The 25,764-nt window shown below is 47.4% G+C and overlaps 9 protein-coding genes across 11 annotated transcripts; 4 read left to right on the top strand and 5 right to left on the bottom strand.

Moving 5' to 3' along the window:
- The first annotated feature begins 33 nt into the window (after positions 1–33).
- On the top strand, positions 34–2,131 carry BDCG_06798 (uncharacterized protein). Its single transcript, XM_045422548.1, has one exon. It carries the CDS (start codon positions 273–275, stop codon positions 708–710), a length of 438 nt encoding a protein of 145 aa, XP_045278169.1. The 5' UTR covers positions 34–272; the 3' UTR covers positions 711–2,131.
- On the bottom strand, positions 66–2,190 carry BDCG_06797 (2,3-bisphosphoglycerate-dependent phosphoglycerate mutase). The gene is made up of 4 exons (XM_045422547.1): positions 1,797–2,190; positions 1,432–1,686; positions 1,134–1,355; positions 66–1,002 (listed from the first exon to the last, which is right to left on the bottom strand). The coding sequence occupies exons 1-4, from the start codon at positions 1,976–1,978 to the stop codon at positions 936–938; spliced, it is 726 nt and encodes a 241-aa protein (XP_045278168.1). The 5' UTR covers positions 1,979–2,190; the 3' UTR covers positions 66–935.
- A 138-nt stretch (positions 2,191–2,328) lies between these two features.
- BDCG_06796 (uncharacterized protein) lies at positions 2,329–3,874 on the top strand. Its single transcript, XM_045422546.1, has 3 exons — positions 2,329–2,731; positions 2,810–2,999; positions 3,244–3,874. The coding sequence occupies exons 1-2, from the start codon at positions 2,609–2,611 to the stop codon at positions 2,984–2,986; spliced, it is 300 nt and encodes a 99-aa protein (XP_045278167.1). The 5' UTR covers positions 2,329–2,608; the 3' UTR covers positions 2,987–2,999; positions 3,244–3,874.
- Positions 3,875–4,987: 1,113 nt separating this feature from the next.
- BDCG_06794 lies at positions 4,988–9,832 on the bottom strand. 2 transcript variants are annotated; one of them, XM_045422545.1, is made up of 3 exons: positions 8,786–9,832; positions 7,543–8,673; positions 4,988–7,449 (listed from the first exon to the last, which is right to left on the bottom strand). In XM_045422545.1, the coding sequence occupies exons 1-3, from the start codon at positions 9,104–9,106 to the stop codon at positions 5,521–5,523; spliced, it is 3,381 nt and encodes a 1,126-aa protein (XP_045281836.1). In that variant the 5' UTR covers positions 9,107–9,832; the 3' UTR covers positions 4,988–5,520. The 2 variants fall into 2 exon arrangements, with proteins under 2 accessions (XP_045281836.1, XP_045278166.1); XM_045422544.1 differs by having other exon boundaries at positions 5,180–8,673; positions 8,786–9,814.
- BDCG_06793 (uncharacterized protein) lies at positions 9,408–14,726 on the top strand. The gene is made up of 3 exons (XM_045422543.1): positions 9,408–11,901; positions 12,097–13,062; positions 13,199–14,726. The coding sequence occupies exons 1-3, from the start codon at positions 11,731–11,733 to the stop codon at positions 13,523–13,525; spliced, it is 1,464 nt and encodes a 487-aa protein (XP_045278165.1). The 5' UTR covers positions 9,408–11,730; the 3' UTR covers positions 13,526–14,726.
- On the bottom strand, positions 14,243–14,939 carry BDCG_17391 (uncharacterized protein; the record flags this gene model as incomplete). The annotated part of the gene is made up of 1 exon (XM_045426522.1): positions 14,243–14,939. One exon carries the CDS (start codon positions 14,937–14,939, stop codon positions 14,646–14,648), a length of 294 nt encoding a protein of 97 aa, XP_045281835.1. The 3' UTR covers positions 14,243–14,645.
- A 23-nt stretch (positions 14,940–14,962) lies between these two features.
- Positions 14,963–17,364, bottom strand: BDCG_17390 (uncharacterized protein; the record flags this gene model as incomplete). The annotated part of the gene is made up of 5 exons (XM_045426521.1): positions 14,963–15,274; positions 15,501–15,731; positions 15,975–16,283; positions 16,321–16,866; positions 17,059–17,364. 5 exons carry the CDS (start codon positions 17,362–17,364, stop codon positions 14,996–14,998), a joined length of 1,671 nt encoding a protein of 556 aa, XP_045281834.1. The 3' UTR covers positions 14,963–14,995.
- Positions 17,365–18,658: 1,294 nt separating this feature from the next.
- Positions 18,659–23,089, top strand: BDCG_06791 (DNA repair ATPase SMC5). Its single transcript, XM_045422542.1, has 6 exons — positions 18,659–19,272; positions 19,401–20,312; positions 20,379–21,269; positions 21,330–21,402; positions 21,452–21,579; positions 21,633–23,089. The coding sequence occupies exons 1-6, from the start codon at positions 18,745–18,747 to the stop codon at positions 22,797–22,799; spliced, it is 3,699 nt and encodes a 1,232-aa protein (XP_045278164.1). The 5' UTR covers positions 18,659–18,744; the 3' UTR covers positions 22,800–23,089.
- BDCG_06790 lies at positions 22,814–25,674 on the bottom strand. Of its 2 annotated transcripts, XM_045422541.1 has the most exons (2): positions 25,238–25,439; positions 22,823–25,139 (listed from the first exon to the last, which is right to left on the bottom strand). In XM_045422541.1, exon 2 carries the CDS (start codon positions 24,796–24,798, stop codon positions 23,056–23,058), a length of 1,743 nt encoding a protein of 580 aa, XP_045281833.1. In that variant the 5' UTR covers positions 24,799–25,139; positions 25,238–25,439; the 3' UTR covers positions 22,823–23,055. The 2 variants fall into 2 exon arrangements, with proteins under 2 accessions (XP_045278163.1, XP_045281833.1); XM_045422540.1 differs by having other exon boundaries at positions 22,814–25,674.
- Positions 25,675–25,764: the final 90 nt, after the last annotated feature.

Genomic DNA, 25,764 nt, shown 5'->3' with positions numbered 1-25,764 from the left:
TGCTGTTTCATTGACTGAATGCACTGAATCACGTGATATTAAACTTGGCTACCAACGAAACATCACCGTCCATCTTCAGCAACAGCAGGTCAACAGCTAAACCAGCCGTTCATTCAATTCTCACATTGTACATTAATGTGCACTCACTAATCTCCATGAAAGCATAGAAGCAAAATAATATAACAGCAAAGCAAAGCCGACTATCACTCCCGTAACCTCGCCAGCTAACGCTACAAAATACACAAACCAACAACAAAACATTACTGGAGAAAATGCCACCACCCTACCACCAACGTCAACAATCCTTCTATAATAACCACAATAATAATAATAATAATAACTACCAATCCCACTCCCGCACCTCCTCCGCCACCGCCATGGCCGGATATACCGCCAATCTCACCAGCACCAACCCTTCATCAAACTCAACCTCGCACACCCTCACACAACACCAAACGTCTATGTCCACAGCCAAAACGCGTCAATACGCCCATCTACACTCCCAACTCGCACAGCTCAACGCACATCTGGCCGACATGGAGAATCTCATGCGCATGACGGCGGCGCAGGCGGGAGATATGCGGTTTCTGGGCGGATATGTGGGAGGATTGTTTATGGGGGCTGCTAAGGTTCTAGGGGAGGAGGGGAGTGCGAAGACGGCTGCTGCGTGTGGGGATGAGAGTGGAGGTAGGAGGGAAGGGGATGATTAGTGAGGTTGTTAAAGGGTTGGGAGTTGATGTCACAGAATGAAAGGATAAAGGTATTCTTATGGTTCTCTCATACCGTGGGAGGTGGAGTGTTAGGAGGGTGGGGAATGGTGTTCCTATATCTATCTAATATGGTATACGAAGAGTCTACGCTCGATTGGTCCAGCAATGAGGCGATCTCATCTCATCATCCACCGCGACTCGATCACTCCTCGAATTGCAAATCCGTTAGTCACCAACGACAAATGCTCCTCCAAGAATAATGGCTGGCTCGTCAATGTTGTGATGTTCGTAGCTAGGAAAATCGATTAAGCGGTGTCAGCTATGTCCCGCAGGGAAAAAAAGGAGCAGTCCTTTTTTTTTTTTGAAATTTTCGACCTTTGCCAATTTGAGTCAACCCTCACTACAGAGAGACGTAGGACATACCTCAACGTTCCCACACCTCCAGCCTCCAGAATGAACGCCGTTTCTGTAAGCGGTTTTCCAATCCAGCGCATCGCAAATGCTCGCAAAATGTGCCCGTGCGCCACAATTAGAACATCGCCGTTCGCAGGCTCGTGCGCTAACTTGGTCATAGCTTTGCTATGATATTTCGATCTGATCTCGGCGATGAGCGCATCAAGGCGCCTGGTAACATCATCGGCTGATCTGTTTTGCTTTTATTTTAACAACAAGAAGAGGAGAGAGTGGAATGTTTCAGCGGCCCGCCTTTCGGTAAACGTACTCTCCACCAGGACACCCGTCGCGCCAAATATCCCACGAGCCCTCTCCGTTCTTAGCACGCAGCTCTCGGATTTCCGCACTTTTCATCCCTTCATAATCGCCATAATCCCATTCGCGAATAGCTTCGGTGATTTCCACGCGTGCTTCCGTCCGCGAGGGTGTTTTCTGTCTTTCTTGTAACCAGGGAAGCGGTTCTTTGCAACCAATCTCGAGAAGTTCGAGGGTTCTCTGCGCTCTCTGACGGGGGGAGACATATCTTAAAAGGACAACACAATCACATGAGTGGGAGCCGTAGGTTAGGTGGTTTGCGAATTCTAATTCGGGGCAAATTGGGAAGAAAGAGAGCCATAAAATGTTTTAGCTTACATATGTGCCAAATGCTTTGGGACTATCAATCTATCATGTCCTACGAGCGCGTTGCCGGTAGTTTTCACTCGTTTCTCTCCGTCCTCGGTCAATGGCAGGTCTGTAGTGCCTGTATGCTTTCCATTTAGAGACCATTCTGTCTCGCCGTGGCGGATGATGAAGCAGCGCGGGGTGGAGGGCATCTTTATTTTAGTGGATGTAAGGTGCGGGCGGTGTGTTTATATGTATGTATAATGATCAAATGGTAAGAAGAAACGAAGTTAAACAAATATAATAAAGTTGGTGGGTTAACAAAACGGTTCTCCTGTACAATGTGCCTTGCAGAGTATACAGACATTCCTTTCTTTCTTTTATATGTCAGGACTGTGCCACAATATCGTCACGGCGGGCCTATCTTCTCCATAATAAATTCCCTGCTCACAAGTTACGAGGATATTTAGGTTCAGCTTATTCAGGACGCAGCAGGGAGCCAGCCTGCGCCGTTTACGAATGATTGGATGAGAAAGGAAGGTAACAGCGAATACTCGTATAGCTTTTTTGGATATTTATTCACTTTGTAAGCACCTCGCTTCAGATGAGAATATTGAATAGTCTACAGAGATAAGGATAAGTCCTTTTGCCTCTGGACCCGTGGACATAACCAATCCGTCCAAATTGGGAAAAATGAATTAGGGCTTCATATGGATGCAAACAATGCAAACAATGCATGTAGTTTTCTTTATCTCAGCTTCAGAAAAATATACTCGATTGCATATTTTTGAGTAGCCCAACCCTTGCTCCGTGGGAAATCCTCTCATAGTTGTCAATCGCAAATGTCCTCAGCAGCTATCTCTCCCAAAGCACGACGGATTATCCTCACAGCCGGCGTCACAATATGCACAATTACGGGCTCGTTATACGGAGCACGCTTGAGAATGGATCAGGATGCAAAGAAGGTACGTGTCTTTATATCTTCCTCTCGCCCATGGATGTTAAGTATACAGCATCCCTAACATTACGCTCCAATTTTCTAGGAAGCTGAGAAACAACGATCCGCCACTCCGGCGGAGAAAATTCAAGCTCTCGAAGCAACCCGGGAGGAACTCGTTAAGCGTCGAGCGTCGCTGGAAAAGCAGATAGGGGAGCTGCGGGCCAGACAGGAGAGCAGGCGCAGGAATGAGAGCATTGGTAACAGTGGGCGGGAGCGGTGAAATAGAGCATAAGGTAATCTGAGCTAAAGATTATTAAGTCCTTTTGGCTAGCCAGTTGCCCACGGAGAGCACACCCGGCTGTGCTTTAATGGATGTGCACAATAAGGACAACCGGCAGGAGATAGTGATGAAAATATCTCCTATTTACATTCGCCCTCGCATTCGAATTCGTCTAAGTGTGGACGGGTTTTTTGGTCTGTGTGGTACGGCTCCCGATGCGCGTAAAGGACCGTGCTCATATCTTATTATTTGAGTAGAGTTACGTCGGATAACGATCGCAATCGCAAATGAACGAGTCAATTTACATAGGGGACAGACTTAAACAAAGCCTTAATTGCTGGGACTACCGACATGTTTCCGCATGCGACTTACGCCACCCCTAGAGTCTCACGGCCTCCTCTCACCCTTCGAACTCAACCGGTACTTGTTGACGCTCGCCGAGATTCTGCGGATTCAAATAACATTCGTTTGTTATGTCTTCCAGAATGGAATGATATTTTGTTGCTACATCCGCTGGTACATGCTACTCGCGGATAAGCATTTCATTTTATGGGGGGAGGCTAGTGACGACCAGACGTCAAAGGGAGAGAGAAATACTCCCGAGCTGTGCTCCCTGTCACCGCGGATCAATGGTCGAGATTATATGCCACGGGATGGGATCTCTGAATTTTGGCTGTCCCCAACCAAAACCATACCCAGAAAAGGAGGGCAAAAGGAAAGGTGGTTGTTGTGTATATGCCTTTCATGCTGGGGAGCTGCGGATGGAAATGATCGGGTTGGAGGAGCTCCAGTTCTGTTAGCCTGGGAAATGAGTGAGATTTCAAGAATAGCTTCGGCTGAGTCCTATGCAGCCACATACAATGAATACAAACGTGTTTTGGATACATAATTAGTTTGAATTTTTTTTTTTTTTTTTTTTTTTTTTTTTTTTTTTTTTTTTTTTTTTAGTGTAAGAAGGTTCTAAGGTCTTGAATTGTTTAAAATCTCTTTGAAGATGCTTTCTAACTATTTAATAGGTTTTCTGAACAGGCATTTATAAAGAAGCCGTTGGGTTTTTCACAATGCAATAAGGAACTCCCCCGATTCGATCGCTCTGTGGTGTTGGTTTGTACAGTAATATATTGCTAATCCTGTTATCGCCAGCACATTTTGCTTCATTTTCCAAGGGCTTCAAATATTTGGCCATGTCTCATTCTATTTAGAATTAATGCCATTCATTGCCTCTCAGTATTCTTAACAAGCACACTACAAAACAACTTTTTCTCTTCGAAACCATCCGTATCTCCCATAAATCCAAAGCATAATGCTTTCGCACTTTACTCCTCGGCACACACCAGCCCTCCTCGTCGCGTCAGCCACCACCTTCGGCGGACTACTACCATTCTTCAATGCCGAGTAGGCGATCAAAGAATTCGGTCTTCCACAGCGCATTGCGGTCTCCAAACAAGCCCAATCGGTGATGGTCACACAGTCAGCACGCACCACTGCCATTGGAATTACGCTATTGACGTTCTACTCCCAAGACAAGCTCACTGAATTCGATACCATCCTTGTAATCCTCGCTTACCTGGGTTTGGTGGATGGTTACGTGTGCTGGCGTGAAGGGATGCCTGGGAAGGCGGCTTTCCGTGCAGCTGTGGGCTTTTTAATCGCTGCCTGGGGCTGGTGCGGGATGACTGTGGGACGATGATGAGTGCTTTTAGCAGAGGGGGCGCGTGAGGGGTGTTTATCTGTTTTGGGCTTCCTCGGTGTGCTGGAAGCATGGTATGATGGATGAGGATAATTATGTAGCGTACAATAAATGTGCATGTGTGGGAACAAGAGAATTATTCCAGACAGTTTTTACAAATATCAGTAAACATTTTATATAGGAGTCATTAAGTTTCATTTTTTTTATACGCTCTGTAATTATTGCATGTTGGCTCATGTATTCGTTGGGCTTTGGTGCAGATTTCATTATTTCGTCGCCGTTGTTACTAGAGCTCGAATAGCTGTTTGCTAGCCAAGGGAGCGCTACAATATAGCGTTGTTCTGTCGAAAACTCTTAGAAAAATGTTGATAGGAATAGGAGGACTGGAAACGAGGTAGCCGTTCGGAATATATTATAGGTGCTACACAGGAAAAGGGGGAATAAAACGATGATAAAAAAAGATGAAAAGAGGGTATCTCCGAATGTTCAAAGATAGTTACCCCTGGAGTTATTTATATCTAAGTGCCTTAGCTATCGAATCTATGTTAATACTGGGTATATATTTGTTATTTACGTATAAATTGGTATAATAGAAAAGTACACCAAGGAGGATAGAGTAAAAGGGAATGAAGAAAAGTAGTATGAAGACCGTGTGTAATAGAAGCAGGCACCAACATGACCATCTTCTCACAAAAACCGTTCACCCATGTATCTAAATTCTACACAATCATAACGCAGCTGAGAGAAATGTAAAATGTCGAAGACCATCTATAACGATTTAGGTAAAACCCAAAGGAAGCCAAATCCCAAAATGAACGAATTAAAGAAATATAGCCTGTAAGAATCAATCCTCCAGAACTCCCCTTGCCAACACCGCCAGACTGGCTTCATACCTGCCAGGGCTATGATCACCCAACATCCCAGACCCGAATCTGACCTCGCGGAACCGCGTTTCCACATCCCGGATGAATTTAAGCTGAACGCGCGTTGCAGGCCGACCTAGACGCGGTGATCCGTCCGCACTACCGAAGGCGTCGAGTGTAAAGGCATCACGCTGCAAAACACGCATCGTCTCCACGACAAACACCTCGCCGGGTGGGAGTAATTTAGGCGCCACTAAGGTTTCGCGTAGCGATTTCAGTGTAGCCCACGCCCAGGAATCCTCACCGACCCTATCACCTGCGTGAACGAGGAGTGGGGGCCGGTCTACGTAGAATTTGTTCACTAGTCTGGCGGTAATGCTTTCCCAGACGCGGGAGCGGACATGGGCCTTGGCGTCGGACATATCGCTTTTGAACGCCATGGAAACGGCGTGAAAGTCAAGGAGGACTCCGAGAGATAAAGTAGGGACGACGTCTTGGCCGTTGACGACGGTTGTGATCAGGCCCCTTGTCGCGAGTCGGAGGGAGGGGCACATCACTGCCGGTGGGCCAAAGGCGTAGACATGGATTGGGCGTCCGGCAGGGAGGAAGAGCTGACCACGTTGTTGAGATGAGGGAAGCAAGGAGATACCAGATGAAGGTTTAGATGCCGTTACGAACGAAGGGCCCGATTTATCTGCATCTTTGGGCCTCGAAATCATGGTTGCAAGAAGCGAAGCAACACCTCCACCCAACGAGTGGCCACAGAAAATGACACCGTACTCTGGAAACTCTTCCAGGGCAGCTCTGATTGTCGCCATGACGCGCCCGCCACCTCCTTCAAGGAGCCGCCTCGCTGACGCATGCATCCCTTTGTGGACCTGCCAGGTCCTTCCTAGCCAGTAGAGATCGTCATAATCGCATGTCATGTCGGTTAAGATATCTTCAAATCCCCACGTGCCTCTAAGCGTCAAAACAACAGCTTTGGAAGCGTGGTCCAAGGACAGGTAGTGGACTAAAGGGAATCCTTCAGCTGTTTCTCCGGCTGCATTTGATCCGCCTGCAGGATCGACAAATGATGAAAGAAGTATAGTTGACGCTGGGAGCCCCGTATGTTTGGAAAATGAACAGTGCTCGTGATGATCATCGCTAATAAATTCGTCTTTTTGCCATGGCTGTTTGTTCCCAATACCCATCACTCGGAGGAAATTGGAGCCGTACGATGCCGACGAGAAGCGGGAAAATCTCTGTATGTTTTTCACAATATGGTCATCAGGAAATACTCCTGGAACCCGTCCATCGCGCTGGAGGGCCAGAATCGTAGCCTGATCCTCGTACACGCTCTTTGTAGGTCGTGTGGCAAGTACCAAGGAAGTTTCAGATCCTGCATCGGCAATAGAGTAAGTGCTAGGTGCCAGTGATTTGATAGACCCTTTGCGATGAGGGGTCAGAGGCCGTGGGTTCTCGTCATCGTTAACGAGGATGGCTATATCTTTCTCGGACAGTGTCCTGGAGAGCGCGCTGCTGCTACGAACATGATTCCTGGCCTTGGTGGGAGAGCTGGGAGGGGATCCAGTAGGATGAAGGGAGTATGCGTCGGTTTGGGCAGTATATGAGTCGACGGTTTTCCCTTGAACGGAGATATAACTGGATCTGGAAGGCGATCTCATTCGAGGACCGTTGGGATGCGGGTTTATTAAATTGCCGAAGCTTCGCTTGTGATTTAAAGACTCGTGCTTTGATGGTACCCGGGGCAAAGCTTTTTCGGTATAATATAATCGCTTTGCCATTGGCGAAGTAGGCTGTGCAGTTTCGGTAATATTTGATTTACCAGCTGGATTCTTCAGCGATGGATTTCTTGAAGCATTATGAAGGGCGATATTTTCGTCGTCAGATTTGTTGTCTTGTTTGTCCTGTGAGGATAGGGCTACGTTAGTTAAACCTGTAAAAATCTTCTTCAAAGGTGGCAGCCTATGGCTCGCTTTATCTTCCGTGTTAGATACGACCTTCTGCGTAAAGTTGGAAAGGGATCCCTTTCCAAGGGAGCCTTGCTGCAATCCAGAATCAATCATCGATGAGGACAAGTTTGCACCATATGGGCAATTGGTATTTTCCGCACAAGAATCTGGTATGGTCATCGTATTATTAAAAGACGGGTCCGAGGTTGTCGAAATATCGCCACGCTTTTTCGGTTTTCGCTTGTTCGAAGAATGAGGCCCGGAGGCTGAGCTGCGATCGGCAGAAGAATATAATGTACCACTGAGCTCTTTGCGTAGCTCTGCGCTATTAGAATGGTTTGAGGAGGTTCGAAATACAACCGTATGTTTAAGTAGATGGCTGACAAAGCCCCTCGTAGTATCTCCTGGATCAACATCATGAAGGTGGTGAAATCTTTCCGCTATCATTGCAGCTCCCGGTGGGGGAGATAGATCCACAACATCGTCGTCATAGAAGTCCACAGTTATAGTTCTAGATGTGACGGTATCTGTATTTATTGAAGCCCTGGTGCCTTCTGGTAACTGGTTCATGATATATACTCGGATCTCTTCATCAGAAAGCTCATGCTGGTGATCAGCGGGGAGAGAAACATGCGGCAGAAGAGTACCCAGAGTATTGCGTCTAGCAGTGTCATGTCCCACTGATCTGAAGACATCAGCGCGGTCAGTGTCATCTGGCAATATAAAAGATGATGCACGGGTAGATGCACGCGTGGGTCCGGTATCAATGTCCTCGGGATATCCGATTTGTTGGGTTCCTACAACATCCGCTCTAAGTCCATTGTCGAGGATTACCACATCCCAAACGGTCTCTTCCTTGCCGCTGTCCCGCATTTCTCTCTCTGTTGCTCTTCGACCCCACCGCTGGAGCAAAGCAAAACCCGTGGAACCCACCAACAGATCAGCTACGCCGGCTCTCTGCCCGCCATACTTGCTTTCTTTGCTGCGAAATTCTCTTATAATAAGCGTGATTATCGCCGCAATGGCACGAGAAGATTCAGACGATCCAAGAATAGCATCCAGTGTTGATAGGAGGTTTTGCGAGAAGTCAGAGAAAGAGTTCAGGGTCATCGAAGAAAGGTGAAAGCCAGCAGAGGCAAAAAAAGAGGCGGAGGTTATACTCGAGTGTAATGTTGCCAGCTACAAAGTATGTTAGCACTAGTTAGTATTGCACGGAGCTAGATTTATTTAATGAATAAAATGAAAAAGCCAGCCAAACGAAAGAAAAGAAGTCGTAGATGGATACACATACACTGCGCTCCAACAACGATTCAGCCTGCGCCCTTCCATACTCGGTACTTTGTAAGGCCACATCCCTCCCGGCTCTTACCAAAATACTCTCGACAACGGCTCTGCTCAGTTCTAAGCCCGTGAGAGTCGTAGCCCTCGCACTATCGAGAGCAAAGCCGCCTAGGAATGTGCCGATACGGAGAGATAAGGACGTCGAATGAGTGAACAGCGACACAAGGGAAGCTACTGGTCGCGGGAGAAGAGTTCTGCTGGATTGTGAGGGGATATTCTTCCCAACCTCCCAGGCATCGTCCTCCCTGTCACCAGAGTCAACTCCGGGCATAGCGGAATCTGATGTGTATATAGTTCGTGTTCCGGTCCAAAGCGCTGAGTTTCCTACGACGAGGGTCCATCGATCTAACAGCAGACGGTTGGTCTAATGCAACCAGATTTGATAAGTTATATGCGACATGTGACTCAGTCCACAATCAGTACCCAGCAATGTCCACGGGTCTGTCTGTCTGCGTATGTATCATGGCGGAGATTGTGCAGTTGACCCGATGATGGATGTTGAGCGTCGTCTTTCGCCGTTGGAGTGGAACATGTGACCCCTGTTCTGTTGAGCCCCATCTGGCCAACAACCGGACAGCCGGAGCTTGGCATCGCTTCCATCAGTCAGCCACAGCGTGGAGACGGTTTGATTATTCTGATTCTGATAACAATGCCGATGTCAATTGATGTTATGCAACGCGAGAGGGACGGTCTTGTTCATGCTCGTGTTCAGAACCACCGTAGGTGAGCATGGGATGGGTTGCACCATCTCCAAGCCAAGGTTTCTGTGACGCCAGCTTTCAACCTTGGAAGTTTTGAGCCAGGAGAAGTCCAAGCTTCCGGTTTGCTGAAGGATGGAGAACCAGATCTTCCCCCGGCTAAATGATTAACTAGTTATATGCCAACAGCTTTTCCACGCGATCGCAACGAAGCCGATGATTCACGAAAACAAAGGTTCACAGATGCTGTGGGTGGGCAAATGTGCCAACGTGCCCCCCCCCCCCAAAAAAAAAAAAAAGGAGTTGATATCCTCGCTTCCTTTGCCTCGAAACACGCAGTACAACGCAGTCGTACTTCATGCTAGCAACCATTGCATGCACTCGTGGGATTCTGTCGCAGGAAATCTGCCTTCATTTCATTCTTGGTCTAGTTGGATTTGGTTCGTCCGGTGCATTTCCGCCAAGCCGCGAGCCGCACAAGTGGATTGTTTACCCCTGGTCCGTCTACGCTATCTGCGGGAACCAGGTTTGTTTGGAATACAAATATCCCACCCCAGGCTATTATTGCAACGCTGACGCCAAAGTGGCTGAAGATGAGTTCTGATTGTTATTTACTAAGACCATTTCTTCCAAGAGAAGGTTTCAACTGGGCTGATTTCACCAGTACGTAGTATGCAAAAGTTATCAGCGCCCATTTTCGGCCATAAAATTTGGCACCGTTGAACAACGGAATAATAACCTTGCCCTTGGAGGCCGCGAGCCCCCAGCTCGGATGCCCAACCAGTCCAAAACAACCGTCCTCCTTAGTTACTCCGTGCCCTCCGTTTTATGCAACACACCTTGAGCTATCGTCCAGATGACAAGAAACAACGATGAATTTCTCGGTTACCAATGAATTCTTTTCAGTGTCACAGATTGCTTTGCTCGACCCGGAGAGGGCTTCACTTCTCTGCGTCGTACACTCGTGAGGTGGGATATATTTATCCTGATACTTCTTCAGCTCCATCATCATCAGTGGTTGGGTAAAGCGGCAATTAGTGTCGTGGGTGGCCTACTATTGATTTGTTCCCGAGCGGACCCCGGTCTCCCCAAAGCGCACGTAGGCGTTCAGCAACGGCGCCAGCACAGCGAGTGATCACGCTGATCTTTCAGGGAGATAGGAGGTGACTTTACGATTCAAGGGCCCGGCTTTTCCCATGGTTGAAACCTGCTTCTAGCAACTCTCTAGAACTAACTAAAGGTTGGTTTTCCCTCCCTATCCATGGTTGTGTGGGCGCAGCGGTACGCCACTCCGTCTTGCCAGGCATATCTTCACAGCACGACTGCGCTGCGCTGCAGAAGAGTCCAACCGATCATTCTTCTTTCTTCTGCATGAAAGCTGGTTTTATCGATCTGGTGCGACACATCTCTGCACGCCGATGGCCGGATCTATAGAAGGTGAGGTAACATACTTTCATTTTTCCGTTCGATTTCGATGCGCAGGAAGGGCAGATGGATCCCTGATGAATCCCAGTTGCCATGCATGACCAGTTCCATGTCGATGATAGGATAGAAAGTGCCCGGAGGACGGACAAAAGCACGCACAAGGAATCTGATCGTAAAAATACCCTTTGGTCTCGCCAAGGTCGTATGCTTACGAGCTTGGCGGCTTAAGCTATTTATCCATGTCGGGGTAAATGGAGATATGCTATTGAACACGCCTGGGTGGAGCCATTAAGAAATGCCCCCAAGCCAAGTCCATCGCCGCTTGAGGGATTCCTGTGAAATCCCAGGTAGCCGCAGAAAATAATAATTCTTCCCCTCGATTATCCATGCGATGCTACTTTATTTAGCTAGTAACTAGAGTTGCCTCATGGAACAGGCTGGGGGGGTGTACCCTGTTAATGGCCAACAATCCCCTGCTGAGTTGCTTCTTGCTCCCGGGGTATTACTTTATCCATCCCCCCCACACTCCCAATAGTCTTTCCATCAATCTCCGCGCGGTCGCGCTGGACCGGAGTTGGTGGACAGAGAGTGCCCATTATTGATCGACGACTTGACCACTCGATCCCCTGCGCAGGACGGACGGCGCTCCATAACTCGAGAACGTGATTTGACTCCTCATTTTCCCTAAAATGTGATCCTTCTTGACCACTCCTCCTTTTCCTTTCCTTTTCCTTTCCTTTTCCTGCTCCCCATATCCTTTCTTATCGACAGGATGGCGTGCCGTATTCTTGGGCGTTGCTGTCCTCCTCCCAATGAACGTCTGACGAATGTAAGGGGCGCACGGGAACCAAACAAGCAATCGCGAGTGACGAAGTTACCAGGAGCATGGCGTGGGCAAGAAGGATTATCCTTTGATATGATCGTTGGTGGCTGCACTTGTCCTGTAAGTACCAACCGCGAAAAATGCCTTCATCTTAGTACGCAGCACCTATACCAATGTCCACCGTTTTGCCCACTTCGAATTCTACATGTATACATCGAACTCGCTTGTCAGCTCCGTTGTCGTTAAGATAACGTAAATAGAAATATATATGTTGTTTAACAGTCTCGAACTCATTGCTGACAATTGCCTTTATAGCCATGCACCCTTCGGGATTTCATGAACTATTTAAAATATGTTGAACGGAACGCGGAGAACTTGCAATTTTTCCTATGGTATCGCGACTATTCTCGACGCTTTGCCTTGATTGCCGATAACCAAAGACAGCTCTCCCCAGAGTGGATTGGAAAGGAAAAGCGACCGGGAGACGTATCAGGTCAACCAACCCCAACGGTACCGCTGTCCCCAGCTGTCACTATTGTCGCTGAAGAGCAGTTCGAATCTACGCATCTTCCCACATATATCCATACCGCACCGTTCAGTACACCCCCACGAAGTCCTGCTCATCCAGATGGCGACCGGAGCACCCCATCAAGAACGGGGAAGGTTGACGGCACCTCAAGTCCGCGCACACAGAAGAGCGAACAGGAGAACTTGCCTGGCCATGTGGTTGAAAACATGGATTCGATAAACGCAGGGCCGGCTGCCGCCGCAAGAACTGAAGCTTCGTCCGAAACCAAATGTAACGATTCCCACGTAGGCACAGGCGAAAGCCAAAGAAAGACAAAGAGAGAACAACCCGATCATCCTCAAAAACCAAATTTATCACAACCCTATAGAAATGAACTCACCAGAATTTATGCGACATATATTGCGGATGGCGCGAGCCGGCAGTTGAACCTGACGTCTCAAGAACGAGATAATCTCAACCGTGCCCTGGCCAGCACAACGCATCCATCAGCGTTCAAACAAGTGGCAGGGCAAGTAGAATGGACTCTCCGCCAGCAATCGCATCCCAATTTTATCCGCTGGACCATGAATAATTGCAACTGCTCTCGGATTATCGCGGCTCGCATAGTTAGTTGCGTGGCAATGTTTTGTGGTCTGATAGCTGGCATCATTCCAATATTGAGTTCCGCCACGCGGGCCTGGAGGATTATTTCCGCATTAATTCTCTTGCCTGGCTTGGTTATTTTTCTTACGTCCTGGGACGGTGGATGCATCGTAAGTCTTTTGTTTCTTTTTGCTTCTCTCTTCGAGAAATCAACACAAAAGGACGGACTGGAGGAGTGCGATTCTATCGTGACCTTCGACCAAAAAAGGGGTCAAAACATAATATCAAAGCTTACAGTTATTGCAGCTCTTCCTCTTCCTTAACCGCCGCCATCTGCATCCCTGGGAACTCTTCTCCGACGAAGATGAGCACGTGCGACAAAAGCTAGGAATGCAATCTAAGATCTTCTCTAGTGTCGGAGAGAGCAACTCCTACGAAGATGAGCCCTGGATACCCACTTATGAGAGACGCAAATTCCTCCAAAAAGTCTTCGATCCAGATACTAGGATTCAAGACCCTATCCTCCGCCGCATACACCTCTTTATCCTCCTCCGTACTCTCACCGTCGCTGCCATCGTAACCGCCGCCCTCCTGATTATATTCCTCTCCATACCCAAGTGCAATTATTTCTGAAACAAATCACTGCTCTCATATACTATCACATCACATATTGGGTTTCATGGAAAAGGAAGACGCGGCGTTTCTTTTGGGTAAATGGGATAATCCTTGATTGGGGGGGGGGGACCTTGGGCAAGATATCAATGTTCTATCATCACTATTCTTTTCTTTTGGGCTTTATATAACCGGTTGGCCGGAATTTTCTTCTTTCTTCTTACTTCAATTAACCACCTTGACGGAACTGGAAAGAAAAGGAGCCGTTTCCTCCTTTTTCCCGGAACTTTTTAGACCATGTCAATCCTACGAGACCATGGACCGTGACGACACGGTCTTAACCACGAAAGCAGCAAGAGGCGGCGGAGAGCAATATTTGGGGCCCCCCAGTTCTCGCCGGACATTCCCCGATATTCGGTTCCCTGAACGGCGTGGACTCTGAGATCTCCTCTCATATTTTCCTACATGTTTTAAATAATCTTCTTACCTCTCCCTCTTGAGGCACATTTTCACTTCTATATACTTTTTCTGGATACCCTGAATTCCCTTTTTTTATCGAACCCTTCGAACTTCGAACGCAAGTTGATGCTCTGTCTGAGATATCACTCATTTCTTTTGTTTTTGCACAATCCCTTTGTGCTCACGACAAGTTCTTTTCATTTCTGTACACTCGTATTCTTTTTTTCTTTCTTTTTTTCTTTCTTTTTTTCTTTTTCTTTTTTCTTTAATTCTGAAAGCGTAAATTTAATTATGATTTATTAAGTTATGTAGTAAAAATTAACTACGACATACATGCCCGAGGACGCTAGAGGCGCGAGAAACTCATTGAGCTCATATGGCGCTTTACTTTGCCTGCGCTCAAACTAGTTAGCCCCAGCACCCAAGTCACTGCTGCAACAAGTAACTAGATGCATGATGTAACCTCTTTGCCTCCGAAGTTTCTGGTATCCAAGCTGCAAAGCTTGTAAGAAAGATGTGCATTACCCCTGAGCAGCGACCGAGGCTCATAAAGCTGCCAGGGATTGGTCTTACGCGGAGGAAACAAAGAAAAATCTGGCTGTTTTTTCAGAACTTAGTTATGCCAGATGTTCTCCGCAATATATCAATAACCATTATCGTTTTCGGCATTTTCTGCTGTTGTCTATTGTGATTTCCCGTGAACATCGGAGCGGACACTTGATCCCCTACTACGTTGACGTTGACCACGGAAAACCAGTTCCAGGTCCAGCTTTGGCTTAAAAGATGCGTCCTTTCTAGCAGAATGCTCTCGCCCGTAGTATCCATTTTTAAAAGTGGCTACCAACGGCGGAGAGGGGATAGTTCGAGTTCCCTCAGCACAGTAAAGAATGATAATGCCGCTACTCCTACTACAACAATAAACAATCAGGACTTTGTAGGACAAATCTTCACCTGCAGCAGGATCAAAGTTTGCCATAGCGACACAACCCAGGTATATCCCGAAGCCAGTGAGAAAGGCTCCGACGGAGTAGTTTAAGAGAAGAGCAGGAGCTTGAATCGTACAAGCTGAGTTGAGGGAGGCTGATAATACCCAACGATTTCTATCACGGAATTCAATAACCAATTTTTCCGCTTCTGACGAAGGGTCTCTTGTATATCTTCCCCAGTAGTCGTCGCCGTTTGTTCCTCATCTCTCGGAATAAATTCAAGATTGTTAATTGCAGCGTTCACTCTACCGCGTTCACTTGCTCCACTTGGTTCGCTGAGCCAATCTTTCACGTCTTCCGTTTTGTATAGACTGCTCAGTCTGCACTGGAGAAGACACGAATAGAATACAGACAGAAGCACAGCTACGAGACTGATGACAAAGGCAGCTCGAGAAGTCTAGTGCACTGAGCTGCACTGAGCTAAGATTTTGCAGCGAAAAAGAATTTATGGCGACCTGAGCGATGATAGCGGACTCCATCTCACGCGTAATGTTTAGCAACTAGTTATTCCTTCCGGTACCATGGCATAATACCACTGTTCATATACTCACCGCCACTGCAAGCATGGAACAACCATCAGATAAAGATTTCTTAAGCACCATGGGCTCTTCGCCTTTACACAGAAGCATATGCTCCTCGATACCCCAGACCACGTCGTTGGCATCAGGGAAGATGAACACCAGCGTTATTATTGCATGGAACAGACCATCGGTATTTTTTAGATTTGCGAAGGTGTGTCGGAAGCTGTGAAAAGTGATCACATCTATTTCAAGGTTGAGCATCTATGTGATTCAAAGGTGACCTCGGTCAGTGTAAGCTTCTGCAGCATACATTGACTTATAAAAGAATAGATAAAAAATCCCGCTGGACCTCTAACTTCAAGGAGGGCTAGTGAACAGCTTTAATGTTCCAATATATATCTTCATATCCTCACATTGTTTCATAACCTTGAAGGGCCTCAGTCCCTGCAGTCCGAGGATAAAATCAAGAGGCTTATGTGATGCTCAATATGGACTCCAGAATACTCGTTCTGCATCCCATATTGATTTCACACGCTTCAATTCGGCAACTCTGCCGCTGGGATACAGCTCTTCTAGATCTATCCCCGAATACTGGTTATTGGCCAGTGTCCTCGGCGGCCCTGCGTCATTCCGTCTGGCGATCTCCATGAACTCGTCACAAAACTGATCAAGAGACTTATTCGTTTCCCAACTCTGGGCCCACCGGATCGTATTAGCGAATATGCTACGGCCCCGAATCCCAAGAAACTTGAATTGCCCTTCTTCGCTTCGCCCTAGTCCAACGGCCTTGTTTGTGCTGAACCGGCCAGACAGCTATGGTTCGCTTCGCATCCTGGTTTTGCTCACCTACCCGAGCCCAGCTCTCAAAACTCTCTTTGATAGATTCCATGTTCACAAAGCTCACGTAGCAGGAGGAAATACCCTTGTATCCTCCATGGACATCCATAAAGTCAAGCCCATTGTTAACGGTTGCCATCGGAACAAAGAGAGTCTCTACCTTGTTGGCTTTGCTGACGAGTTCCGGCTCAAAGAGTAAGGCAACTGCGAGCTCGGCCTCATGAGCAGGCCCATAATATGACGCTGAGAGCATGATCGTATGCGAATCTGGAACGGGGGCATTGGGAGGGGTCCTGAAGAAGACCATGGAGATAGCTAGAGGAGGTGGTGGATCACTGAATTGCGCGAATGCCTCGGCAGCAGCCGCTATGGCAGTAGATGGGAAGACGGCTCTGCGAGTCCAAATGCAGTCGTTGGTCAGGTTCAAACTTTTTAGAGGGAAAATCTTCATTGTCACTGATGTGATAACTCCGAGTCCATGACCGGCGCCGCAGAGAGCGTTGAACAGAGCCTTTCCTTCTCCTTCCGATGACGAGCTCACATCCAACTTCTCCTCGTTCTAGGATATGAGCTGTATTGATTCCACATCGTCAATCATGAAGCCGTGCAGACCGTTCAAAGAACAATTTCCACCACCCAAGACACATCCGACGTAGCCAAAGGCATTAGAGTTGGGTCACAATGTATAGTAGCCCTCCGCCGTGACAGCCTTGATCACTTGGCTAGTCGAAGTACCGCCGCCAACACGCACAGTCCCCGTAGACGTATCAACGACCACGCTGTTGAACTTCCTCATGTCTAGATACAGGGTGTTCGATGTGATTGGCACAAAGGAGCCGTGACCACCATCTGCCGGGATAAGTGTGAGTTTCCGCTCTTTGGCAAGCTTAATAGCATCAAAAATATCTTCTTCTGAATTTGGTACGATCACCATTGCTGGAAGCTCAACGTTGTGGTCTGACCACCTCGAAATCACCTCACTGGGAGGCTGAGAAGGCTGGGGGACAACTACCTCGGATTTCGGACGGGTAGAGATCGGGGTGGTTGAATCAGCCATTAAAGATGTTTAATAAAAAGTTTGGGTGAATGTGAATGTTGTTTTTTTTGGTCAGCTGAGTTGAACTCCTCTCAGATATATCTCAGCAGGCCCAGCCGCTTTACTAAATAACATAACTGTACGCCCTACAACAGTTTAGCTATAAGTCACCGCAATGTCGCGCTATGAAACGTCGCAGCACCACGTTACAGGGACCAATAGCAGGAACCTTGCGCAGCATGATTATATACCGATGAAAGTATTCAGCAGCGTATGGCTGCAGCATTGGCGGGCTGAACCATGAAGAAATGTGCCTGGATTCATATATCGAGAATAGATATACTCAAAACTTAAGCAGTGATTATTATTTCACTTACGTCATTCGGATAATATTTCATATGTGGATAGAAATAGAATGAGAAGAGTGACGTATGAGACAAGAGTTCAAGCTGGAGCACGCCTTGGTTATTCTGGCTGAAAATTAGACACCGATTTGGTGATTTTTTGAAGATATCATGCCCTTGGAATTGGAGACAAACTCATCCCAATCATCATCGTTGGGATGGTGTGTTGTCGGTTGATCTCTCAAGGCTTGCTAGGAATTATCGGTTCAAGGCAAGCCCAGTCATTTGAAATTAATTTCAAAGAAATCACGCGTAGCAACATTCGCGGCCATTTTCAAGAGCTGCGTAGCAGAGTCAATGGGTTACGGGCGAAATGGATGGCCATGCTTCCAAAATGGTTGAATCATCATGTATATCAAATGAGGGAGCAGTATAGTATCTGGTAAATAGGCGCCCACGGACTGGGGATGGTTTTGGTCCTAGGTCTGACGCGTTGTTGATTGACCTACATTCCATGTAAGCAGCTGTGTCTGAATGATTTACATTTTGGAAGAGATATACCTAAGTATTCATTGCCAGATAACGGGATACTTACTTCTAAATGTTATATTAGTCAAGCAATGTTAGAGAGATTGATGATGAAGGCCGTGATTGAATATATTTGAGATATTTCATTCTGGGTGCAACGTTACAACAAGTATGGAATGCAAATATTAGAGAATATAAGAATTTAACTTTGGGAGGTCACACATGAAGAGTATTGTAAACTTCAAGGAGTTATCTCTCTTCACGTCTACAGTTTCAATCCCTAATTGGATTGAACTCGCGCATCGCCTGGTAACTTAGTTAACGTGATTTGCTGACTAAGATATACGTAAATGCTAACTTAAGGTATCTATCCTAATATGGGCTAGCGCGTCTCGTGCTTAACGCGTTCCGGCGCGGTTGTGGTCTGTGGGTTGTTGCTCGGAGAACTGTCCAGGACTCGATACTTCTTCAACATCTAGGAACCAACAAAAGCAAACTGAGGCCGCAGGCGGTGGGCTTCAAAGACGACATGCCTTCCCTTGCGCCTCTTCCGCAACGGCGACAACGAGCTGAAGAGCCAGAATCCGACAGCAACAGCCACGACAGCGATATGGCTTCTCGCATCTCTCGAGATGGCACTCCCTTTTCCCAAGCGTCTAATGGAAGCAAGCGCATTCGCCTTTCAGCACCTTATGATGGTGAAAACGACGAGAATGATGCGAACTCTACGTTGGAAGAAGATAGTGATGATGGACCTGCTAGGGCAAACCGAACAACGAAGTCAGGCAATACGCTCCAGGTCCCCGTTGTCAAGACCGATCCCAACTCTCGTACCAAGCGCACCTCTAGCGGCAGGCGAAAACACTCCCACGGGAATGGGTCGAATCCAGAACATCGACCTGGATCGATTGTGAGAGTTAAACTCACGGATTTTGTGACATATACCTCTGCAGAGTTCTTTCCTGGGCCGAGACTTAATATGGTGATTGGCCCCAATGGAACTGGGAAGAGTACCCTTGTTTGTGCGATTTGCTTAGGACTTGGATGGGGCCCACAGGTAAATAAACTTAGTTTCTACATATTTGTTGAAAACGATGTTCCCCCCTGTAACTTAAAGATAAAGACTTCTGAGGTTGTGATTTGCGCGAAATTATATAACATGCTGACAAAAGCCCGGTACTACAGCATCTTGGAAGAGCAAAGGATCCAGCCGAGTTTGTTAAACATGGCTGCGAAGAGGCAATCATTGAAATTGAGCTAGCTAAAGGAATAAATCATCGCGAAAACCCGGTCATCCGCAGAACCATCGTAAGGAAGGGCAACAAAAGCACTTTTGCGATCAATGGGAAGCCCTCATCGAAGGCTTCTGTCCTTGAGCTTGCGAAATCGTTTTCTATTCAAATCGACAATCTATGCCAATTCTTGCCACAGGACAAGGTAGCTGAGTTTGCTGCACTTTCGCCAATTGAATTATTACACTCGACCCAGCGAGCAGCAGCTGGCCCCGAGATGCTGGAGTGGCATGAAAATCTAAAGACACTACGTGCCGAACAGAAGAAATTGCAAGCTGCTAACGCCGGCGAACGCGAACAACTGGCAAATTTGGAAAGCCGCCAAGAAATGCAAAGGGAAGACGTGGAGAGGCTGTTGCAACGCGCACGGATACAGAAGAAGATTGCCTTGCTGGAACGCTCGCGGCCAGTACCAAGGTATCAGGAGGCCGTCCAATCGTTCAGAGAGGCGCAACACAAAAGACGGAATCTTCAACAAGAGCACGGTGATTTAGAAAACCAGCTGGCCCCTGCTCTCAAGTCAGTTAATGATAAAAAGGAATACTTGAATTCTCTCCAAGCGGTTGTCGCGCAGAAAAGAGATATGGTTACTAGACAAGAAGGAGTGGTGGCGGACAGTGCCCTGAAACTTGAAAAGACACAAGAGAGTATACAAGACTTGGATGCGCAAATTGAGGCTGAGAAAAAGGCTACGAAAACGCATCGGGAGATTTTTAAAAAGTCGCAGCAGATTATTAACAAACTCACGCGACAAATGGAGGAGGAGCCGGTTGAATATGATGCTGCGGCCTATACCGAGAAAATTGTAAGCTTTGCTCTTTTCCCTAGCCCCACTGTTTCGTTTCTCACACATTAACTAATATTTCTGTAGCGGGAGACCGTGCGTAAGATTAGGGATATCGAGGAGGAGATGAGAAATGCCCATGACGCCAAAAATAAGGCTTCTCGGGACCAGGAGATTACGTTAGAAAAAATTTCGAAAGGAAATGAACGCCTCAAGAACTTAAACACTGAGAGTGGACGACAAGAGGAGAAGCTGAAACATTTGTCTGCAGATACTGCCAAAGCATGGGCATGGATAAATGCAAACCAGCCCAAGTTTCAAAAAAGGGTCTTCGGTCCGCCGCTTGTGGAGTGCTCTGTAAAGGACCCTACATATGTGGATGCCATGGAATCGCTATTCCAAAGGACTGACCTTTTAACCTTCACAGTCCAGACTCTGGTTGATTTCAAAATGCTACAGCAAGCATTCTCTAAAGAATTAGGACTTCATGACATTTCTATGAAGGTTTCTTCTGTCACCTTATCCGACCTCCGAACTCCGATAACAGACGAGGAGCTTCGCGCTCTGGGATTCGACTGTTGGGCTAAAGATTTATTAGCTGGGCCTGAGCCTGTCGTGGCTATGCTCTGCAGCGAAAACAGATTGAATCAGACGCCTATAGCTCGTCGAGATATCACCGACGAGGAGCATACGAGGATGACAAACAGCCCAATCAGCAGTTGGGTGACCGGACGCCAGTCATACCAAGTCATCCGCAGACGTGAATACGGGCCAAGCGCCGTTTCGACTCGAGTTCGGCAGCTTCGACCTGCCCAATTTTGGACGAACCAGCCCGCCGATCTCTCTGCCAAGAGCACCATTGTGAATGGGATTAAAGAACTGCAAAGGGAAGTGGATACGCTCCAGGAGGTGATTGATGAACACAAGAAGACACTTGAAAATTTGAGAAGACGTCATAGAGATGTACAGGAACAAAAGGTATATTCCCATAATGGACATAGGACCTTCAAACATCCGCTAACAGCAATCTTTATCCAGCGGAATTTGGAGTCGGAAAAGTCAGCGAAGCAGACCGCTCTGACACTCTATAAAACTTTGCCTACTAAAAAGGGTAAGCTCTGCAACCTTCTTGCCGCTTCAACCACTAACTCCCCGTTTAGCACAGCAAGAGGAAAAACTCCGTGCGTCGGAAGCTGCGATAAGGGGCGTGAGGGAGAGAGTTGAAGCGCTTCGGAACAAACAGGATCAGCTCTCTCTTGAAAAGGCTGCTGTGGCTCTTGAATATGCTGTAAGTCTACTCCCCCAAGCAGAGGATGTTTCCGAACGCTAACTTCCTTCTAGACCTGCGTCGATGAATTCCAACATTTAATTGAGGATCTTGCTTTAGTAGAAGTTAATCTCCTCGAAGCTGTATCCGACCTTGACACCCTACACGAGAGGAACACGGAAGTAAACAAAACCCTCAAGAGGAAAAAGGCAGAAGTTGAGGAAGCAATAAAGGAGTGTGCCAAAATAAAGGAGCGGGTTGACAAGTGCCGGAATGATTTCAAGGAATTTGTTGAATACGTCAACGCCGACCCAGAGATGCAGACGGAGGAATTAAGGGAGCTTGTCGAGACAATAAAGAGCTACAGCGTTGATCAGCTTGAGGCTGAGATTGACTCTGAAAAAGCCGCTCTCGAACTAGCCGGTGAAGGCAACACCAACGTGATTAAAGAGTTTGAAGAGCGCCAGCAGCGCATCGACAAACTCAAGGACCATCTTTCTGAGTTCCAAACAAACCTCAACGAACTAGACGAAGCAATTGCCGAAATTCGAGGCAAATGGGAGCCGAAGCTTGAAGCCCTCGTCAAGCAAATCAGTGACGCCTTTAGCGAGTCCTTCGCCCGCATCGGGTGCGCGGGGCAAGTGAGCATCGACAAGGCTGAAGATGTCATGCCCGAACATGGCAGCTCTGTTCTTAACTCTACTCAGGCTGGTAACGGTAACGGGAACGGGAACGGCAGCACCAACCGCACGAGCGATTTCGACCAGTGGTCCATCCGCATCCAGGTGAAGTTCCGCGAAAACGAGAACCTCTCCGTTCTAGACTCGCATAGGCAGTCTGGTGGGGAGCGGGCAGTGAGCACGATCTTCTACCTCATGGCTCTACAGTCGCTATCAGCCTCGCCGTTCCGTGTCGTGGATGAAATTAACCAGGGCATGGACCCGCGAAACGAGCGGATGGTGCATGAGCGGATGGTGGATATTGCGTGTGCTTCGGGCAAGAATGGTGAGGGTGGAGGTCAATATTTCCTCATCACGCCCAAGTTGCTGAGTGGGTTGAAGTATAAGAGGGGGATGAAGGTGTTGTGTATTGTTAGTGGGGAGTATGTGCCGGAAGATTATCGGCAGATGGATTTTGGGAAATGTGTTTTGAGGATGAAGGATGTGTTGAGGACGCGAGGGAAGGGGAAGGGGAGGGAGATGGATAGGAGTAGGAGGGACGGGGTTGACGTTGGGGCATGACAGGTTAAATGTTATGGGGTTTGGTTCTGTGGATGGGTGTATCCATTGATGTGGATTGGGCAGCTTTGAGTGGCTATTTTACTGCTGATATCCATTCAATGATTTGATTGAAATGTACACTACATATTTAATAAGACGTTCAATTACACCTAACAGGTTCCATATGTAATACATAGCCGAAATATGTCCCGCAAACAAAATAATCCCATACTCTCCGTGGTATGTTTAATTGTAACTATATTACCATCTAACTTCATCAATGCACATGGCCATCTCCCCCCTTCAACCTCCCTCGCCCCTGGGGCTCCTGCAACCCCAATGATCTCTCCACCCACAGCTTCGCCGCAACCTCCAGCCCACCATCCCTGCTACATTCCCTTTCCACAACATTGTTCACTCGCTTCATCACATCGTCTCCCCCATTCAAACATAAACACAAACTTTGCTCTTCCATCTCCTTCGCCCCTCCATTCTTGAGCATCACACCCTTCACACCCCCTACGATCCCAACATTTCTCGTACTCGGTATGCGAAGCAGCGTTTTATCGATATCAGACCCATACCCGACCTCTCTAGCCACCTGCATCACTTTCGCAGTAAGGGAGGCGTACATGGAGCTTTGACAGTCTGGCTTGGTGCGCTCGTCGAGTTTTACCGCACGGAGCGATTTGAGATCGCCGGTGGAGGATTGGGGGTTTTGATGCTGTTCTTCTTCTTCTGCTGCTGCTGCTGCTGCTACTGGCGCCGGTGGTATTGATTCGACTGCTACTTCTGATTTCTGATGTTGTTTTACTGGTTCCGTAATGCCATTGATTACAATGTGACCATTATTGTTGTGGTGGTTTTTTTCGGCAGGCATATATGTTTTGATCAAATCATTGTCCTTTGTTGACGGTGGTTTTGGGGCTGGGTATCTATAGCGCATGCCGGAAATGGAGTGTGAGCAACAAGGTATCGCGAGAAATGGCAAGGGACGCTCCGGGTTCGAGAGGGTGCCGAGCAGCGGTGTCCACACTGTCAATTCGTCAGCGTGGTTGGAGATGATGAAAGTATCTTTGTCGAAAACCCCCTCATGTACGTCCGTAGGACTCTCCTGGGCGCGTTTTAGAATCGAGGTTTCGCCTTCCATGTGATTAAGGATATCTTTGAATGGCTTGGGAATGCATATAATTTGTTTAAGTCGGTCTTGGATTGATGTAGGGAATATAGACCATGACCTCCTCCGACGAGCATCGAAACCCCAACCGTTATACCCTTCTGTGAGTAATATGTACGTCAAGACACCATTCCCACATGCAATATCAACAAACCCAGGGAAAGGGGGGAGGCCGTCTTTCGATTCATTAGTATTATCCGTTTGTTTCGAATTAGGTAGACTGTACATGCCCCGCCACAGCTCAATTAGAAAGGCTGCGATTGAAATATCTTCGAATACATGCTTCGAAGGTTCGGTAGTTTCAACCCAACTGTTTATTAGATGAGCGGCGTGTTCCTCTTTCAAGCGAGCATATGTATTCTGCACAACATGTTGTGGGATGAGATTATCCTTTGGTGCTACGGTTTTAGATCTGGGTGGTCCAGCGGCAGCTAACGACTTGCGCGAGAGGCGAACGTGGGTTGATACAAGAGCCAGTAGCGTCCGTTGTAGGCGATATGTAATGAACTGCGGGAGTCCTGGAATGAACAATGAGAAATGAATGGAGAGTGTTCCCGAATCCTCAGATTCAGATTTCGTTGACCGATCGATATCGTATAATAGAGCTAATGCTCGTACCTGTGGATGATAATATGGTATCTTATCCTCCGAACGAACGTGAGGTGTGTAAACCACAAGGCAACGTTGCCGCTCCATGCACGCAACCCCCGATATATCTACATTGCACGTCCCTTCATAGAAGTGACAGGTCTGCTCTATTGGACGGTCAATTTGCTTTCTGGGGACGAATCGTCTTACAACGGTCCTGTTGAGGCGGAAACCAGAAAACGATTCCGAGGGCATAGTTGATGGACCATCACTGTTTGTTTGACCAGCATCCACCGTTTGCGAGGGGAGGCGGTAATAACTTCTTTCCTTGCTCCTTTGAGTCTGAATAACATCGGCGCTATCGTATAATATGTCGGCTCGGAAAACATGGCTACAGTTTATGTTAGGATTTGCCAGAAGGTGGGTCGTCACTCCTAGGAAAGCTTCTAGAGAAAACTTCTCCCCCGAGCTGCTAAGTTCCGGGGAAGTAATCCAAGTTGTTGAAGATCTACTAGATGATAGAAGCGAGGGTCGGAGAGTCGCCCCAAAGGCAACATCAGGGGGCGTGATTGCCCCCTCACCAGAACTAGAATTTTCTGCAGAATGCATGATTAAATTTTCAAGAAACAGTCAGCCAGGTTAATCCAGCCTATACACAAGCCCCGGGGGTTCTCGTCAACGCAATCGCACGCACTGCGGGGTATGAGCTTTCAAGGGAGAATGTCAAGGGCGGGTTGGGGAATGTCCACCACCCTCAGCCACTCAGATTTGTTCAAGAAGAACATTCGATTTGATCTGGCTCTGGCGTCCATCTAGTTTGAATTGGTCAAGAGTTGCTATTTCACTCAGCATGGGTTTCAGCAACGAATACGTTAAGGAGCTTTATCCTATCTAAATTGAAAGTGACGTTGAAAATTTCCTAACCTGGTAGTGGAGCGGGCGATCTGGATATGCGAGAAAATCACGTGATTGTAACTTCTCACAAGATCCAATATTCGGCATTGTGTTTGCATATTTTTTATCCTTGATTTATGAAAGCATTAAACATTTTCATCTATGTAGGCCGTGCAAAGAATAAATATCCCTTTGACGGCATTTAACTAACAGACAGAGTATCTTGGTTGGGGGAGCTGGCGAAGAGGTTTGGATTGCCCTGTGAAAGAGGATATTGATACGTATTGGTAAAGCGTCGGAACGGACGTATTGGAAAGTTCAAGACAG

The sequence above is a fragment of the Blastomyces dermatitidis genome (genome assembly GCF_000003525.1).
Source record: "Blastomyces dermatitidis ER-3 genomic scaffold supercont1.7, whole genome shotgun sequence".
Classification (NCBI taxonomy): domain Eukaryota; kingdom Fungi; phylum Ascomycota; class Eurotiomycetes; order Onygenales; family Ajellomycetaceae; genus Blastomyces; species Blastomyces dermatitidis.
Note: the sequence above shows the minus strand (reverse complement) of the source record. Positions and strands in the feature narration are given on the sequence as shown.